At 38.5% G+C, this 17,497-nt stretch overlaps 1 protein-coding gene across 1 annotated transcript in view; it reads left to right on the forward strand.

Moving 5' to 3' along the window:
- The first annotated feature begins 8,650 nt into the window (after positions 1–8,650).
- The window catches only part of LOC129516337 (protocadherin-8-like), an 85,098-nt gene continuing 76,251 nt past the window's right edge, over positions 8,651–17,497 (forward strand). The window contains exons 1-2 of the mRNA XM_055335661.1: positions 8,651–8,791; positions 8,865–9,197. Coding sequence (XP_055191636.1) covers positions 8,651–8,791; positions 8,865–9,197 — 474 coding nt within the window. The remainder of the gene's footprint in view (positions 8,792–8,864; positions 9,198–17,497) is intronic.

A 17,497-nucleotide genomic window follows, 5' to 3' on the forward strand; every position in this document is an offset into this window, starting at 1 on the left:
GTGACTTCCCCAGCACTTTTGGGCTCAGAGAAAGCTATGCGATGTTGGCTATGGTTTGGGCTTCTCCAGCAGCTTCTTGGAGGGACTGGATGTCATAACTCAGAAGTGAGTGGATAGTTGACACTTGGTGGGGTGCCTTTTGAGCAATGGTAATCAGGAGTTGGAGGATCCTGGCAGATAAATCCTTCCATTCTGTCCACATAGACTATTCCAGGTGTGGTGGTTCCATACAGCTGACTAGAAGGCGTGGAGAGTCATGTGACTGAGCTGACTATGCTTTCCAGGAAGATGTGGCCAGTTCAGTAATCCGCCACTTTGTCTATGCTTTCCTCCTTCCCTCCCCCCTCACTGTTACTTCCCTGGGATCAGACCTTTTACAAAGCCTGGGCCTCTCATCTTTGCCTCAGTCTGATCTCTAAGGAGCCTCAATGAAGCTAATTACCTAAAGGTAAACAAATACAAAGCTTTTTTATAATAATGGCATGTTTAAAATACTATTAGAGAGGGTTGCTAAAAATATATATAATTCTTTACTTCTGTTTTGATATTTGTCCTATGTTTCTCTACTCAAAGCTTAAGCCTGTCATATCTAACTCATTAACTAATATCCAAAAATAATTCCTGGGTGTTCACATGCCATGATGTGACAATATATCCTGATCCTCAGGTAACATGTTCGCATTTTAGAGATCTCATGAGGTCAAAGGATGAATAGTATGTGGACTAATATTGCACAGTGGGAAAGGCATGACAGAGGAGAGAGGCCCTCAGATCACTTGGAATATCCACTTCATTCCAACACGATCATCTTATGGGTAAGACTTGTCAGAGTGGAGACATGACTTTATAGTCTAATAGTTGTTAAAATTTCTTGAATTACCAATATTGGCAGTAAACAACTACACATTTACTTCAATGGAGCTAATGGATGTCTATTTTATTATCTATCTATCTATTTTTGAGAGAGAGGGAGAGAGAGAATCTTAAACAGGCTCCATGCCTAATGTGGAGCCCAACATGGGGCTCAGTCTCGCAACCCTGAGATCATGACCTGAGCTGAAATCAAGAGTTAGATGCCAGGCATTCCTGGGTGCCTTCTTTGAAAAAGATATGAAACTATTATTATTTTTATTTTATATGAATATATTCATATATATTCACATATATATTTATATATAATATAATATATTTTAAATAAAATATATTATTATTTTATTTTATATGACCATGAAAAAGAAGACCCATTTCATCCAGAAGATCTGTAGTCCAATGATATTTATCCCACAACAAAGTCATAGTGAGATTCTATTGAAATTAATAGAAAACAGCAAAATAATAGCTACTTTGCATTAATGATTAACATAGTAGGAACGTTTAAAAAGCATATTTCTGGACTTAGAGTCTATGAACATGTATATGCTCATGTTTTTCATTGTGATTGTTTGGAAACTGCAGAATGGGTAAATTAGCTTCCTTTATTAAAAGAGAAGTCTCCCAAATTGACTTTGGGGATTAAATCCCAAACTGCAAATAATTGAAGATAAAGGTTAAAAATGAATACGCTGATACAGCAGTCTCCTAGAACAGAGCACATCATCACTATACAATTATAACTGGGTTTTCCAAGTGGAAGATTAAAAGAAAAACTCCGTCATGACATTCTAGACATAAAGATTTTTAGCAGAACCTTATGGTAAAAATTAGGGTAAAGGTAAAATGGTATATTTACCCTAAAGCATCTGAGAATCTTCACAGTAATTAGAAAAATGGATATTTTTTCCCTATCAAGATTTCATCTTTTCTTTTCTTGCTTAGAGACAGAATCATCTCGATGGAAAATTAGCAGTCACAGAGCAATGTTCAATTTCACTAAATTATGGCACAATTCTGGTCCTGTATGTTATGAGGAGCCTTTAATGCCATTGCTGCAGGACAATCAGAGATTTTTCCAGTTCTTGGTACTTGAATTGCAAAGGAGAATATTAATAAGATAAAATCCTAGGATGGAAAAATCTTTCAACTCTGAAATTCTATGCCTGGAAGAATCATAAGATAGCATTTTCTCATAAAGTACCTTTGCTTTAGAAGATCCACAATCCTGATTATTATTCAAACCTAATTTCAGTTCAGAAAACTTAACTAAAAGACAATCTTCAAGTTCTGAGGATTATAAAAGATGACAGGACGTATGTACTTTTGATCAAAAATGCACCAGGGGCAACAGCTGCCCACCAAAAGACAGCTCAGAGAGGCTGTCAGTCAGAATAACAGGGAGGCAAGTCAGAGCAAATCACCGTGTCAGATTCCAGGGCAATAAAACCATTACTCCTTAAATGCTGGGCAGTTAGGAAATGTTGCTGTACCGTGAAAATGACATTATGACATTCTCGGTTTGTTATTTCTCTTTAGTTTTCATTTAACATTTATGTACTTGAAAAGGCAACCAAATTACACATTGTCCTTGTTAGGGTTTGAAACATAGCATAACGTTAATCTCATTTTTCAACAAATATTTATTGAGTGCCTGCTATTTGCCAGGCACTATGCTAGGTCCTGGGGCTATGAAAATGATTGGATCTTGATTCCTGTTGTATAGTAGCTTATGGACCAGTGGGATATGAGAGTTGGAGGTACACTTGGAGATCATCTAATTTTATAAAGACTCTTGGGCCCCAAGAGAGTTAGAGACCTAGTAAAGGCCACCTGGCTTGTTGGAAACAGGGGTGAGATGATTCATGGTCTCTGATTTCCACAGTAGAGCTATTTAGAATTCCTTATTCATTTATTTACTCATTAACACCTATTCATTGAGTGCCTACTCTGGGCCATTTTGGTCCTTCCCCTCTTGGAGGTTACAACTTTATCAGAGAAGGCGAATATCAAAATGGTGAAGAGGGTACACATTCCTTAAGCTATAACTTAGATGTATAAATAATGTTGCTTAATATTTTAGTAAGTAAATTTACACAGTATTTCAATCATCCCCTGCTACTGATGGCAGAATGTTTAACATGATCAATCTTGGGTAAATCCTGTCCATACTGTTTTTTTTCCCCACTCTTTCCTTCTCCCTGTGCTTGTTACTAAGTTGCCCTTGGAACTTCTGGATTATTGTGGGGCCCTCTCTGGTCCCAGGTCATCATTTACAAATGTTAGCAAGAGATGTCTGATTATCCCCATCCTTGACCCTCGTCATCAATCTTATTGGCATCCAGGAAAAAAAAACCCTAGCAATGCCTCTGGTCTACACTGCCTGGATTCCAGCAGTGAAGTCTCTTATTTGGAGTTCCAAGCCTTCCCAGGTCTACCACTCAGACTCTCTGTCTTCTCTCTAGCAAATAGTTTTTAAAAATTGTTTTTGATATCTTCTTAGATTGGAAAATGCAGTCATCTTGGCTTCTTCTGAATTTATTGCTTAAGTCATAAATATGTCTCTAAGTTCTTTAGGGCTTTGTCTTTTGATAGTCAAATGCTCGGATTTTTAGATTCCAAAATTAATTCCTTTAAGCCATTGTCCTAGAGATGATTCTTGGAAAAACTACTTTGAAACTCAAAAACTAATTGACACTTTTTTCTTTTAGCATCCTAATTTGAGGGCAGTGGTAAGAATAGGGTAGTACGCTACCTCACACCAGTGAGAATGGTGAACATTAACAGACAGGAAACAACACATGTTGGAGAGGATGTGGAGAAAGGGGACACCCTTGCACTGTTGGTGGGAATGTGACCTGGTGCAGCCACTCTGGAAAACAGTGTGGAGGGTCCTCAAAGAGTTAAAAATAGATCTGCCCTACGACCCAGAAATTGCACTGCTGGGTATTTACCCCAAAGATACAGATGCAGTGAAACACTGGGATACCTGCACCCCGATGTTTATAGCAGCAATGTCTACAATAGCCACACTGTGGAAGGAGCCTTGGTGTCCATCGAAAGATGATGGATAAAGAAGCTGTGGTCTATGTATACAATGGAATATTCCTCAGCCATTAGAAATGGCAAATACCCACCATTTGCTTCGATGTGGAGGGACCTGGAGGGTATTATGCTGAGTGAAATAAGTCAATCGGAAAAGGACAAACATTGTATGGACTCATTCATTTGGGGAGTATAAAAATTAGTGAAAGGGAATAAAGGGAAAGGAGAGAAAATGAGTGAAAATATCAATGAGGGTGACAAAACATGAGAGGACCTAACTCTGGGAAACGAACAAGGGGTAGTGGCAAGGGAGGTGGGCGGGGGGTTGGGATGACTGGGTGACGGGCACTGAGGGAGGCACTCGGTGGGATGAGCACTGGGTGTTATATGTTGGCAAATTGAATTCCAATTAAAAAAAAAACAAGGAATAGGGTAGTATGCTGATAACTTACTGCTCAAAACAAAAATACGTTTTATTATGTCTCATGGTTTCAGACAGGGCACAGTGAGGACAAGTTATCTCTCTTTCCATATCTGGGGCCTCAGCTGGAAATCATCAACACTGGGGGCTGAGATCATAAAGTTTGTAAATGCAGTATCTGAAGGTTGCTTTTGGCTGGGGGCCTAGGTGGTGCCGTCAGCTGGAAGACTGTCACATGGCCATACATGTGCCATGAACTTTATCACAACATAGTAGCTGGGTTCCAATGGCAAGTAGAGAAGGGGAGGGAGGGAGGGAGGAAGAGAGAGAGAGAGAGAGAGAGAGAGAGAGAGAGAGAGAGAGAGAGAGGCCATGTTGCCTTTTATGATAAGCCTGTCAATCACAGTGTCCTTCCATTGGTTGAGGAATTTACAAAGGTCCATCTGCATTCTAGGAGAGGGAACACTGACCCCACCTCTGAATGGGGAGGCATGTCCAGGCCACATTGTGAGCATGTGGATTGGGACATACATTGGTATGGCCATCTCGGGAAAATACAATCTGCCATAAGGGGGTTAGCAGGAAGTATGGGGAATGAAAAACACTGGGTAATATATCACAATATTATTTTGTCCCATTTGGTCTGCAGCAGATGGTCATCATCCAACTGTGCAGGTGTGGCCAAAAAGAAGTAAAGCATGTATTGATGGAGAATCAAACTGTGAGTGATGGATTTTTTTTTTTTAGAAGAATTTCTCTTCGTAGAGTATTTGTGTGCAGCTATTTGTGTTCCACTAAGGAGCAATGTTACCAGCTATTTGTGTCCCACAGAGAAGTGAGCTTTGCCCTACACATTTGCAAAGTAGGTGTGGTTATCACTCCAGCCCCTCGTTCTGTTTGTTGCCCTTTCTCTACTTTCCCCAGGGACTGAGTTTGTTTATGTTGAATTTTCCCACTCGCATCAGCAATTCCTGCCCATTCCCCCTTCTTTCCTTTTCCATATCATAATCTAATGGTTCAGCCTTTTGCTGGGGAATTAATTGGGTTATCATGTCCTTAACTAATAATAGCTTTTTTTCCCCATGAATTTTAACAGCTGCCTAATTGAAGTATCCAAATGGAATAACTAATAATGAGAAACTTGGGCTTTTAAATCCTGACTGCAAGGCTCAAGGATGAGACCAGGGTGGGGTGCGCAGAAGCAGCTCAATAGCTCCTAATCATGCCATGAGGATGCCCATCTGTGTGGCCTGCACCCAGGGCTGACCTGCTTTCAGGAAGCTTAATTAGCAGGATGAGAAGAATTGCCTCTTTTCCATGCTTGGGTGAAGACGTTGATGTAGCGGAATAGTAGAGCCTAGCTACTCTCCTCTTTATTAGTATATATATTTTAAATGAAATAATTTTATTATTTTATTCTGGTTATAAAATGAATTCATGCCTACTTTCAAAAATCTACACATTTCTGGAATGTACAGAGAGAAAAGAAAAAATTGTATGAAAACTTTCCACCCAGATTTAACTCTTATAACATTTTGGCAAATGTTCTTACATATATTTCTATATGCATGAGTACCTAGAGCTATATTTATATATGACTTTGTTTATATATCATGCTCTACATCCTATTCTGTATCCTGTTTTGTTGCATTTTCATTCAATAATAGTTATTTTCCCATGTCAATTAATATAGATCCACATCATCATTTTTATTGACTGCACAATATCCCTCTGTGAGACATACCATAACTTATTTAACTAATTCTATCGAACAACATTTATGCCTATTGCAATTTTTTGATATTATAATCAATGCTCTGAAAAATTTTCTTGCACATCCATTTTTACATACTTATTCAAAAATCTCCTTGGTATAAATTCCTATACAGAGAAATTGCTAGGAATTTCTTTTTAAAGAGACAATAGGAAGCCCTGAGGGAAAGAAATCTGAGTGAGTAGCCTAGTTCCAGAGAACTCATGGAACAAATATACATAAAAGTCGATAGTGTGTCAGGAGCTTGATCTAGACAGCTCAGAATGCAAATATTAAAAAAAAAATCTTCAAGAAAATCTAACTTAGTGTGGAAAATAGACCCTTATACAAATAGTTACTACAATAAGATCAAATTTCCAGGAGAAGTATGAAAAAAGCACAATGAGAAGGATTAAAAAAAAAGCTATCAAATCTGAGCAAGAGAAGTGGAAGTAGAAGAATTAGCAGAGAAAGCAACAAGTGAGCTGAATCCGTGGTTGGGCCCCTCTAGAGAGGTGACATTTGAGTTCAGGTCTTCATGAAGTGGTGAAAGGAGGTTGGTTGAGATTAGGGACAAGTATCCTAAACTGGGAGCCTGGCCAGTGCAAAGGTCTTGAGGGGACAATGGAAGTGGCTAGTCAGTGAGAAGGCTGGAAAGCATACAGAGCACAACAGCAGAAGCTTTAGTAGTTTCCTGAATTGTACCAGCATGTTCACAAAGCAGCTCCTGGACACATACAACAACTTGGTTCATGCTAGAATGTTTTAAGTGTTAAGTACTGTTTAAAATACTGTTGGGTTGGCTATAGTTTAGATTCTCCTTCTTAGACCCTCTCCTCTCTTTCTTTTTGCAAGGTTGGGGTTGGTTACAGCATTTTTTTTTTTTAAAAAGGAATTGTATCTACATTTCATTAGGGCCAACAATGTGAAAAAAGTCTTATAAAGGTGTCTTTATCACATATCCTTTTTTTTTAAGATTTTTATTTATTTATTTATTTATTCATGAGACACACACACACACACACACAGAGGCAGAGACACAGGCAGAGGGAGAAGCAGTCTCCACGTAGGGAGCCCGACGTGGGACTCGATCCCGGGTCTCCAGGATCATGCCCTGAGCTGAAGGCAGTGCTAAACCACTGAGCCACCCGGGCTGCCCCCATCACATATCTTAATGCCCAATGCTGGATAGAATCCCGCCCTAAAACAAATATGAGTATGACAGAGAATTGGATAATCACTAACGGTTGAAAAAAACTAAGATTATTGATACAGCCCTATAAAATCTGCTTTAAAAACTACGGTATTAAAAGGGAGCCACAAACAATTTCGGCCACCTATTATGAGGTGAGTACATGTACCAGTCTTAATTCGTTTTCTCAGCAATCCCGTTACTAACACCATTTTGCAGCTGTAGAAACTAAGGATTGGAAGCACTAAATAGCCTTGTCCAAGGTCAGGCTAGCAAATGCCAGAGTTAGGATTTCAAGTCACGTCTGCTGCCTCCTGTTTGGAACTCCTGTCACTGTACCATGTCAGTCTTTAGTGCTATGCCTCAACATACATAAAGCCATGCTGTCATGGGCTGAATAGAGAGGCAGTCCTTTTAAGAAAGCAAACAACTTCCTCGAGAAAGAAGCCTCAAAGCTTTATCTCTTGACTGTCAGACCCACCTATCTATCTGAATGTTTTGGAAGAGCCTGTGCCTGGCTCAGCCATTCCTCCCTTCCCAAAAGAATTCTCCAGAGGGTCTGGCAGCAGAAGGAGACCGGGGAAGTGGCTGGGTCAGCTGGGTATGATTGAACACTGCGCCAGTATCGAAGACCTGATAAAAATCTGGGGCCTCTGGGCACTCGATTTTTATAGTAATCCTGTCAGTTCCCTAATAATAGTAATAAATTAACCAAACAGCGGATTCAGTGGTATTTTATGTCCTAAGGGTATTGCTTTCACACTTCAACTTGATAGCATGATTTATCAAGAGATAAATTACAGCTGGGAATGAATGGATTTACTGATGTCAGAGAGATGACAAGTATATTTCGAAGATGTTACCAGTGATGGGCATATACCTGACAAGCATACTTGAAAATCCCCAAACAAAAAGCTTCTCTTCAAAGGCTGAATAACTTTAATCTTCACTTTAGATGTAGGTTATTGCAAGGACAGAAGGAATTTGATGGTATAATTACCCGCCTTCCCAAATCATTATGACCTGAAAGTATTAATTACTTTGCTCTTTGGAGATGGGGTTACGTAGCCACCTCAAACCTCTTCTGAAGCCCATCTGGAAGATAAGTAAATAAATGAAGGTGGGGTCATGCTACTGTAAATGAATGTCTAACTGCCGGCTCACCCATCCTCCACTGCCAATCCGTCATGACTGCGTGTCATTCTCCTATGAGTACACATGACGCAGATAGAATTTTACTGTTGGATTTGTTTGCTGAGCAAGACGTCCTCATCCTTGGATGTCAGGGAAGGTGGAATTACTTCCAAGAGGTTGCTCAGAAGAGGAACAAAAACAGAAATGAGAAAGAGAGCCCGAGTAAAGGGTAGGGATGGCTTGGGCACAGGTTGAAAACCATCAAGGTCAAGCACAGCTTGCAGAGCTGTGCAAGGTGCTGGTCAGAGAGTTTTGTCTGGACCCTGACAGCAAGATCACCACCACGGGTGTGTGGGTCTCCCTCATCTGCCCACTGGTGAAGATGCGGCTATCAGTGCCCTGCCACCTGTGCCCATCTGCAGTGCCTTGACGCTGTCTTCTACCTCCAGATGAGTGAGAAGAAGCCCACCTGGATGTGTCCTGTGTGCGGCAAGCCGGCTCCCTATGACCAGCTCATCACTGACGGGCTCCTCTCCAAGATCCTAAGTGAGTGTGAGGATGCCAATGAGATCAAGTACCTGGTGGATGGCTCTTGGTGGAGGATGAGGAAGAGGATGAGGAGGAGGGCCCCTGGCCCAAGCAACAGTGTCTCTTCTAGAAGGTCCTGGTGTTGGCTTACTGACTGCTTGTGGCCGCCACCACCACCACCACCACCACCACAGACTGGATATTCGACTTTCCTGGTGCTCACCCACACAGAGGAGGCACAGGCGGGTCTTGGGGTACAGAAGGAGAAATGTTTTTTTTTCTTTTTATTGTTGTTCATTTTGTTTTTCCACCCCTTTCCCTGGCTCCTGGCACCTGTACCTCTGGAATCTCCTATCAGAGGATTAAAAAAAAAGTAAAGTGACCAAAAAATGTACCAAAAAAAAAAAAAAAAAGGAAATGAACCAAAACAGGTTTAGATGAGAGCTCCCTAGATGTGTGTGGAGATGGCCCCCTCCATACAGAGGCAGACTCACAAGTGTGAGCTGAGAAAGTACTCTGTCTTGTAAATCCACAGATACTTACAGGGCTGTCTCTAGAATGTGATTTTAAGAAAAGGCGTATTAGAAGAATTCTTGGTGAAGCATGTTCTAATGAATGTGTTCTTAAAGTCTTTTTTTTTTTTGAGTCTTTTATAAGAAGAATAAAAGTGGGCTTATTTTTGTGGGGAGGAGTGCTAAGGAGTAGGGTAGGATGTGTTAAGGACTAACCGTACCTTGAAGGAAAAATAACTCCAAGCTTGGGGTATTTACCTTATAAAAGAAACAAATTAAGGCTATGTTGAGCCTTGGACATTTAAAACATATTTTTAAAACAAATTTCAAAGTCTAGGGATTGTACAATTAACAAACATACATTGTATTCTGCTCAACAAATCAAAACAAAAAATTATTAGAAAAAGTAGATGTAGAAATAAGATTTAACTTCAGAAGCAAGCAAGCACATAAGCTCATTAATGAATAGTCCCACTCAAAAACAAATGGGATTTAAAACGCCCCCAGCCTTTGGATGGTTTAAAGCTAGCCATAACTACACAACTATGTACACAGATTAAAGAAAATGGTGCAATGCAGTTTCTCGTTAAATCCCTTTAAAGTTTTCCAATAGCCCGAAGCATCTTTCAAAATCCCAGGGAGGCGCTACAAAGGACTATTTTAAACCTCCAAATTCAGGGCACCTGAAGAAGTAAAAGTGCATGCCATATTCCCTCTTGAGGATAAACAGCTTTTCCATATATAAATTGTGAAGGCTGCGATAAACATGTAACACCTTCACATCACACAGTCTATGTGGATCTCGCTAGACTTGGGTAAAATTTTTTTTTATTGTAAAAATATTTAAGCTGCTTCATATATCTTTTATTTTTTCTGGCCAAATTCTGAGTAGATTTTTTTTTTCTGAGTAGATTTTTACAGGGAAAAAAAAAATCAAGTGTGAGACAGAACTCCTGGACTCTGGGGAGACATCTGGTTTTTCAGGCTGAGTCTCTAAGATGGGACCCCACCATCCTGGGCATCTAATTTCCAGATAAATTCTCCAATAAAGCCCTAGGAGCCAGATAAGTCTTTTTTTTTTTTTTTTAAGATTTTACTTATTTATTTCAGAGAGAGAGATAGAGCTCAAGTGTGAGCAGGCAAATGGGCAGAGGGAGAAGCAGACTCTCCGCTGAGAGGGGAGCCTGATGCAGGGCTCCATCCCAGGACCCTGGGATCATGACTTGAGCCAAACGCAGATGCTTAACCAATTGAGCAACCCAAGTGCCCCTAGAAGTCATCTTTAACATGCATTCTTCATGCTGTCTTTGAGAGTATGTCTACGGGGAAACATGTGAGGCAGAGCAGAACTGGGCAGAGGCTTAAATCCTTCTTAAATCTTAAATCTGACCTGAGAATCAGAGTTGTGGGTGTGGAGGTTGAGTAGGTCCAAAGCAACTGTTGGCCTAGATGCTCTTATGAACACCCACACTTCCAATGGATAACCTGTGCAGTGCTAATAATGGGAAGCGGGTCAACCCAAACTAAGTGTATTCAAATTAAGGTAGACAAAGAATCCAGATTTGGCCATCTATACTATCCATTTCTCCACATTCTGTCAGAAGTAGGAAGGGGGTGAACCTCTCTATCTCTTCTGTTATCACCCTTCCTTTGAGTCCCAATTTAGCCTGAGGGGTAGGAAAAGGGAAACTACTGGTAATATTTATTTTGTCCTACCCAGAAACAATTTTTTTTTTGGACCAAATGACACAATTGTTTTTGTTTTGTTTTAGACAGTGGCTTCAGTTTTTTTTTCTGTCTTCAGTTTGTTAAAGCAGAAGTTGCTATGAGTCACAAACTTGGCCTGCTTTATATTAACATTTAAATACATTACATTAAAAAAATTATACTGTGAGAATAAGTGGGAAAAAATGACACCATTTTTAAGGGAAGTATACAGACAAAAAAAAAAAACATGCACTTGGATGAATTTCTGCGAACTACAAACTGAATATCCCCATTCATGGAACAAACCACTCAGGTGAAGAAATAAAAGGAAATAAAAAGTTACCAGACCCCAGAAACTCTCTTCTTCTCCCCTCCATTCCCTGTCCTGACCAGGCTAATCATTGTTTTGATTTCTATTATCACTATTTGGATAGATTAATTTATTTTTAGAAAAAAATTTACTTTAAATAAATGGACTCATACAGTATCTACTCTTTTTTTTTTGTCTGTCTTCTTTCATTCAGCACTGACGTGGTGAGAGTCAGTATTGTTGGTAGTAGTAGTTCTTTCATTTTTATTGCTCTAGCATTTCACTGGTGAGCATGCCACAGTTCACTTATCCTTCCTACTGTGGATGAACATTTGGGTTGTTCATAGTTTTTGCCTATTATGAATAATGTTGTGTGTATTCTTGTATCTATCTTTTGGTGAACATGTGTACCATCTCTGTTGATTATATACTTAGGAGTGGAATTGATGGGCCAAAGAGTAAGCATATGCTCAATATTAGTAAATACTAAACAGTTGTCCAACATTTCCACTTAATCATGGCAATTAACTCTCTGGTCTGAGAGTTTGGGTTGCTCTGCATTCTCAGGACTTGACGTTTTAGCCATTCTGGTAGCTGCGGGAACAGCACCATTTCTGATCGTATACATTGTAAAATGTAGTAGAGTAAAAATAAAATAACATATATTTTTATGTTTTGAAGATTAAATAATGTCCCGAGAGAGACAAATAAGTGGATGACCTACCTCACTGGGGAATACTGGTGACAGATCACTTATGTATGAACAATGTTTTCAGGATATCTGCTTTTAATTATTCATTAAAAGATGTGCAGAATTGCTTTTTTTTTTTTTTTTTTTTTTTTTTTAGAATTGCTTTAAAATGTAGGATTGCAGAATTAAAAAAAATAAAACACTTTTTACTGTATTTTGTGTTTCATGGGCATTTTGAAGAATTGTGATCAATACCTGATTGCAGGCAGTTTGACTATGGGTTAATCTACATCAGCATAAAAAAAGTGCTGCAAAAGGGAGTCTGTTCATATGCTAAAGACTCTAAAGCATTTTCCCTGAAGTAATCTAGATTCCACTGTCATTTATTAATTCACCTTCCATTATTTCCACAAGTTCAAAGTTTCTGAAGGAAGTCCTCATGGTTGTTGTTTTGTTTGTTTGTTTGTTTGTTTTGTTTTTTGCATTAGAGCTGTTAAAATTTGTTGTTCATGACTCTAAAATATCTGGTTCTGTGCTAACCATGGAGCAACATCTGATCGTAACCATTCATTAGGAATGTATTTGGTGGCCATAACAAATTAATTGGCCAGAGGTAAATCAAACAAAGTCTTGCTTGCTTGCTTGCTTTTTTAGACAGAGAGTATGTGTATATATGTAGGGAGGGAGGAGGTTCAGAGGGAGAAGGAGAGAGACTCCTAAGCAGGCACCATGTCCAATGCAGGGTTTGATCTCATGACCCCTGAAATCATGACCTTTGCCAAAATCCAGAGTTGAATGCTTAACCAACTGAGCCACCCAGGAACCCCACAAAGTGTTTATTTCCCTCATATAATGAGAGAGATATATTTGCTGGCTTTAAGACTTATTTACCAGCTGGTTGTGGTTATTTATTGTTCCAGCTGCTCAGCAATATCTTTAAGCATCCAGCTTTCAGTAATTCTGTTGCATCATCCTTAATGCACCAACTTTCACACTTATGCTTGTTGCCTTGTGGTTTGTAAGATGGCTGCTATTCTTCAGACATTACACCCACATTTAAGGAGAAAAAAGAAAGGATGATTCCAGCTTTGTCTTTCTCATTTTTCTGGAAAGGTAAAGAGCCTCTAGAAGACTTCTGCTTCTACCTCTGTATTTCTTATCTATTGCTATGGAACAAATATCCTCCAAAACAGTGGCAAACAAAAACAACAATAATGAGACTACTGCACTCCTACAATTAGATGAAAACAAGAACCAAATAATTATTATTTTATAATTTCTATGGTTCAGAAATGCCATAGAGACTTAGCGAGATGGGTCTGGCTCAGGATCTCTCATGAAGTCCCAGTTAGGATGTCGGTAGGGGCTACAGTCATGTGAAGGCATGACTGGGCTTGAGGATCCACTTCTGAGATGGTTCACTGCCAAGATAGCAGTTGGTAGGAAGACTCACTTACCCACCACTTGGGTATCTCCATGGTCTCCATGTTGTATCCTTTCAACATGGCAGCTGGGTTCCTTCAGAGCAATCCAAGAGACAGTAAGGCAGAGATCACATTTTATAAACTAGCCTTGCAAGAGTCACACTGTCCCTTCCACCTTTTGAAGAGAAAATTACCAAAGAATTTGTGGACAATATTTTTAAGCCTCACTGCCTTGTTGGTCAAAACTGATTCACTTGTTTAGTGTAATTACAGTGCAGTCTGGGAAATGAATTTATCGTCAGAGGCTATGCCCATTCTTCCCTTGAAAGAACAGGAGCTACACTGGCAGGAAGAAAGGGGAAAGAAATACTGGGAATACAACAAGCTCGTGAATTTGTATGTAATGGAATTTTTGAGAACTTGACCAATTAATTCTAGAGTTTATCTGAAGGAAAGAGCAGCTTAGAATAGATACAAACAGTTTGAAAAGTAAGATTTTTTAAGAGTGAGAAGGGAATGACCAGACCTATGAGACTTCAAAATAATAAACCAGTAATAGACAAATGAATAGAAAACAATGTTTGGTACATAAATAGATGCAAATTTATAGAAAATTAATATTAAAAAGGATAAATTATTTCATAAAAGGCATTGGAAAATATGTGTTTGAGAAAGATTCGATTACATTCTTGCTATACCACAGAGTAAATTCTAGATGAATTAGAGAGTAAAACGTAAAAAATGAAACCACTTTAAGACACTAGAAGAAACTTTAGGTAAATATTTAACTTATCCCAGATGGGGAAGGATTATCTAAGTTTATAAGCAATGGAGTAAATAGCAAAGGAAAAGATTGATTTTAATATTTAAAATTACACACTTTGTGTCAAAAACATGATAAAAATTTAAACACAAACAAGGAAATTATGTATTCTTGATATTTTGATGGGATATATTTGTTAACAAGAAAAATAGCTTTGCTTGAGGTCTATGGCCCTTTCCATGGAGCAAATACTTCAGATTAAAAATAAAACAATGGGAACATATTAATGTATAATGAGTTAATATAACTGATAGTAAAACCTCTATCTTCTCAATAAAATGGGGAAAAAAACATAAACCTACGATTCCTAGAACAGATAGAGCAAATGGATAATAAACAGGAATAAATGGCCAGTGTTATTAGTAATCATAATGATGAAATTAAAACAAAAATAAAACCTAATGTTTTATCTATCAGATCAAAACCTAAGGCTGGCCAAAATGTGGTAAAAAGGGATTGTCAAACATTGCTAGTCTATGCAAAGCAATTTGATAATCTTCTTAAAGCCTTCAGCATGTTTGTACTTTTTTTTATCTAATCACTTTGCTTATAAGAATTCAGTCTAGGGGTGCCTGGGTGGCTCAGTTGGTTAGGTGGCTGCCTTTGGCTCAGGTCATGATCCTGGGGTCCTGGGATCAAACCTCACGTCAGGCCCTCTGTTCAGTAGGGAGCCTGCTTCACCCTCTCTCTCTACCCCTGCTTATGTGCTTTCTCTCTCACTCACTCTCTCTCACATAAATTAAATAAAATCTTAGAAAAAAAGAATCCAGCCTAAGGAAATAAAAGAAATAAACTTATACATATGACGTAGTATGTTTCAAAATCATTTATAGTAGAAACAAAAAGGAAATTCCCTAAATGTCCTACCATGGACTGGTAGCTAAACAAGTCATGGAATGTCCATATGATGGAATATTTGGTGGTTGTTAAAATGTCTTAATGAATTTTAATAACCTAAAAAAATGTTCATGATATGATTTTAATTATAAAAGCAACACACATTACTTAAAGTATATGTGATAGTGGATGAATTACGGAATATGTATTATATAAGAATAGAAAATTTGCAAGAAAATAGAACAAATATTTTCAGTATTTCCTGAAAACTATTTTGGGGAGGTTGTAAGATTATGAAAAATTTGTGTCTTATTTAGATTTGTGAACTTCTGAAGTTTTCTACAGTGCATTGTTTTGTGATCAGAAAAAAAGTGCTCAGTAAAATCTAAATGGACTATTTTAATCTTATTTTCTAACCTATCTTAACTATTCTTAGGGAGTTGTAGTGTATGTGTATGTGATAAAGATAGAGAAAAAGAGATGGCGAGAGAGAATTTGTGTACTATAATTCCAGGGAACTTCTGTATAAGAAAATTCTAAAGTTCATTTTGTCAGGAAGTGGTAGATTAAACTCTACAATAGTGCGTTAACTCTTTCAGGTCACTAAGGGACCAATTAGTGCATTATGCTAAGGGGTACTAAATTGTATCCTACTAGCCTGGAGGAGACCAGGCATGTCCCGCAGCTCTAACTCATATCACCACTGGGAAGTGATTCAAATCCGGGAAGAAGCTGGTTCATTGAATATTAATTGAATGGGTGAATAAATGAAGGAAAAGCAAAGAAGAAGCTAACAAGCTAACATTTATTGATTATTTTCTATGTGCCAGGGGCTTCCCACTCATTATTTCATTTAATTCTCATGGCAGCCATATAAGGCCTATGTTATTATTGTCATTACCATTTTGTAGGGAAGGAAACTGAATTTATATCACGGATGTATGCTTTCTTGCTCATCTTATAGAAAGATGCTGGCACTGGCCTGAGGGAAGTCACTTATTGGCTGTGGTCAGGAGTATGAAATCCCTCTTGGATCCCCAGAGTCTTCTTTCAGGTTGACTGATTCACGACACTCTACCATTTAAGATATCATTCCTTTTTAGATTGTGGCTTTTCTGAGTATTACATAGTCAGTAGTATCTGAGGGGAGAGCGAGCAGGGGAGAGGTCTGGGAAAGGGAAAACTCATTGGGCTATCGGTCATTGGTACTGAAATAAGGCTATATTTCATATTACTTTCTGAAGACTATTTTTAATTACAAAGAAAAAGAGTAACGTGGAACAGAGGAGAGCAAAAGATTGCAGGGTACCTAAGGAAGACAAAAAGGAGGGCCCCACGACACAGGAGATGGAATCTGGAGTTTTTTCCTACTAACCATTGGTGTCACAAGTGTACTTAGAAGTCATTTCTCCTTTACTCTCTTAAAGGTGAAAGGCAGGCATTTGCAAGATAGTTGTCTGGGTTGCCAGTGCAGGCACAGGCTGTTTTGGTGCCTTGCAGCAAAGGAAATTGGTTCATAAAGAGAATGTATTCCTCACTCATTTCATTAACAGGAAGCTGTAGCTCAATACATTGGCTAGCCCAGGCTTGTAAGTGGTCCTTGAAACTGACAAAAGAAAACACAATATTAGAGTTAAACCCATTGTTTTCTGGGGATTCTGGGCTAGGGGAAGAGTTAGTTGCTCTGAATATTTCATGTCTCTATTTAGAAGAATTTTTCCATCTGAGAAGGAGCACTTTCCTCCTCAGGTGGAGACACATAGTTTTACATTTTAGACATTTAAAGTTTTGAGAACAAAGTTCCTCATGCCTATAATTTCATCTTTAAAAAAGAGATATCAAGAAATAAGATGAAACTTCTAAAAGAAACCTTTTTATTCTTTGTTTGCTTCTTAGTTTGGGCGCATTTATATTTAGGCTCCCAAAGAATGAAGGGGGGGGGGCAAAGTGTTTCTTTCCAGAAAGAAAATCCAAACTAGTGACATCTTTAAATAGATTTACACTCAAATTATACACTGTAAGTCTACAAGCAACATTATAAAAAATCACCCACATGGCCTTTTGTACTGTGATCCATTGTATGATACCAAAACTCCTGGAGGAGGGAGAAAATAATGATTAGGCTTAAGCAAAGTGAAAAGATATTTTCTCAGCTGGAAGCTGTTAATACTTTAGCTGATAGAGACTTGGAGAATAACTCCTCTGTTGTGTGTTTAAAAAATAAATATACAAGTACTGGAATAATTCACA

Source organism: Nyctereutes procyonoides, unplaced genomic scaffold (genome assembly GCF_905146905.1).
Source record: "Nyctereutes procyonoides isolate TBG_1078 unplaced genomic scaffold, NYPRO_anot_genome, whole genome shotgun sequence".
Taxonomy (NCBI): Eukaryota; Metazoa; Chordata; class Mammalia; order Carnivora; family Canidae; genus Nyctereutes; species Nyctereutes procyonoides.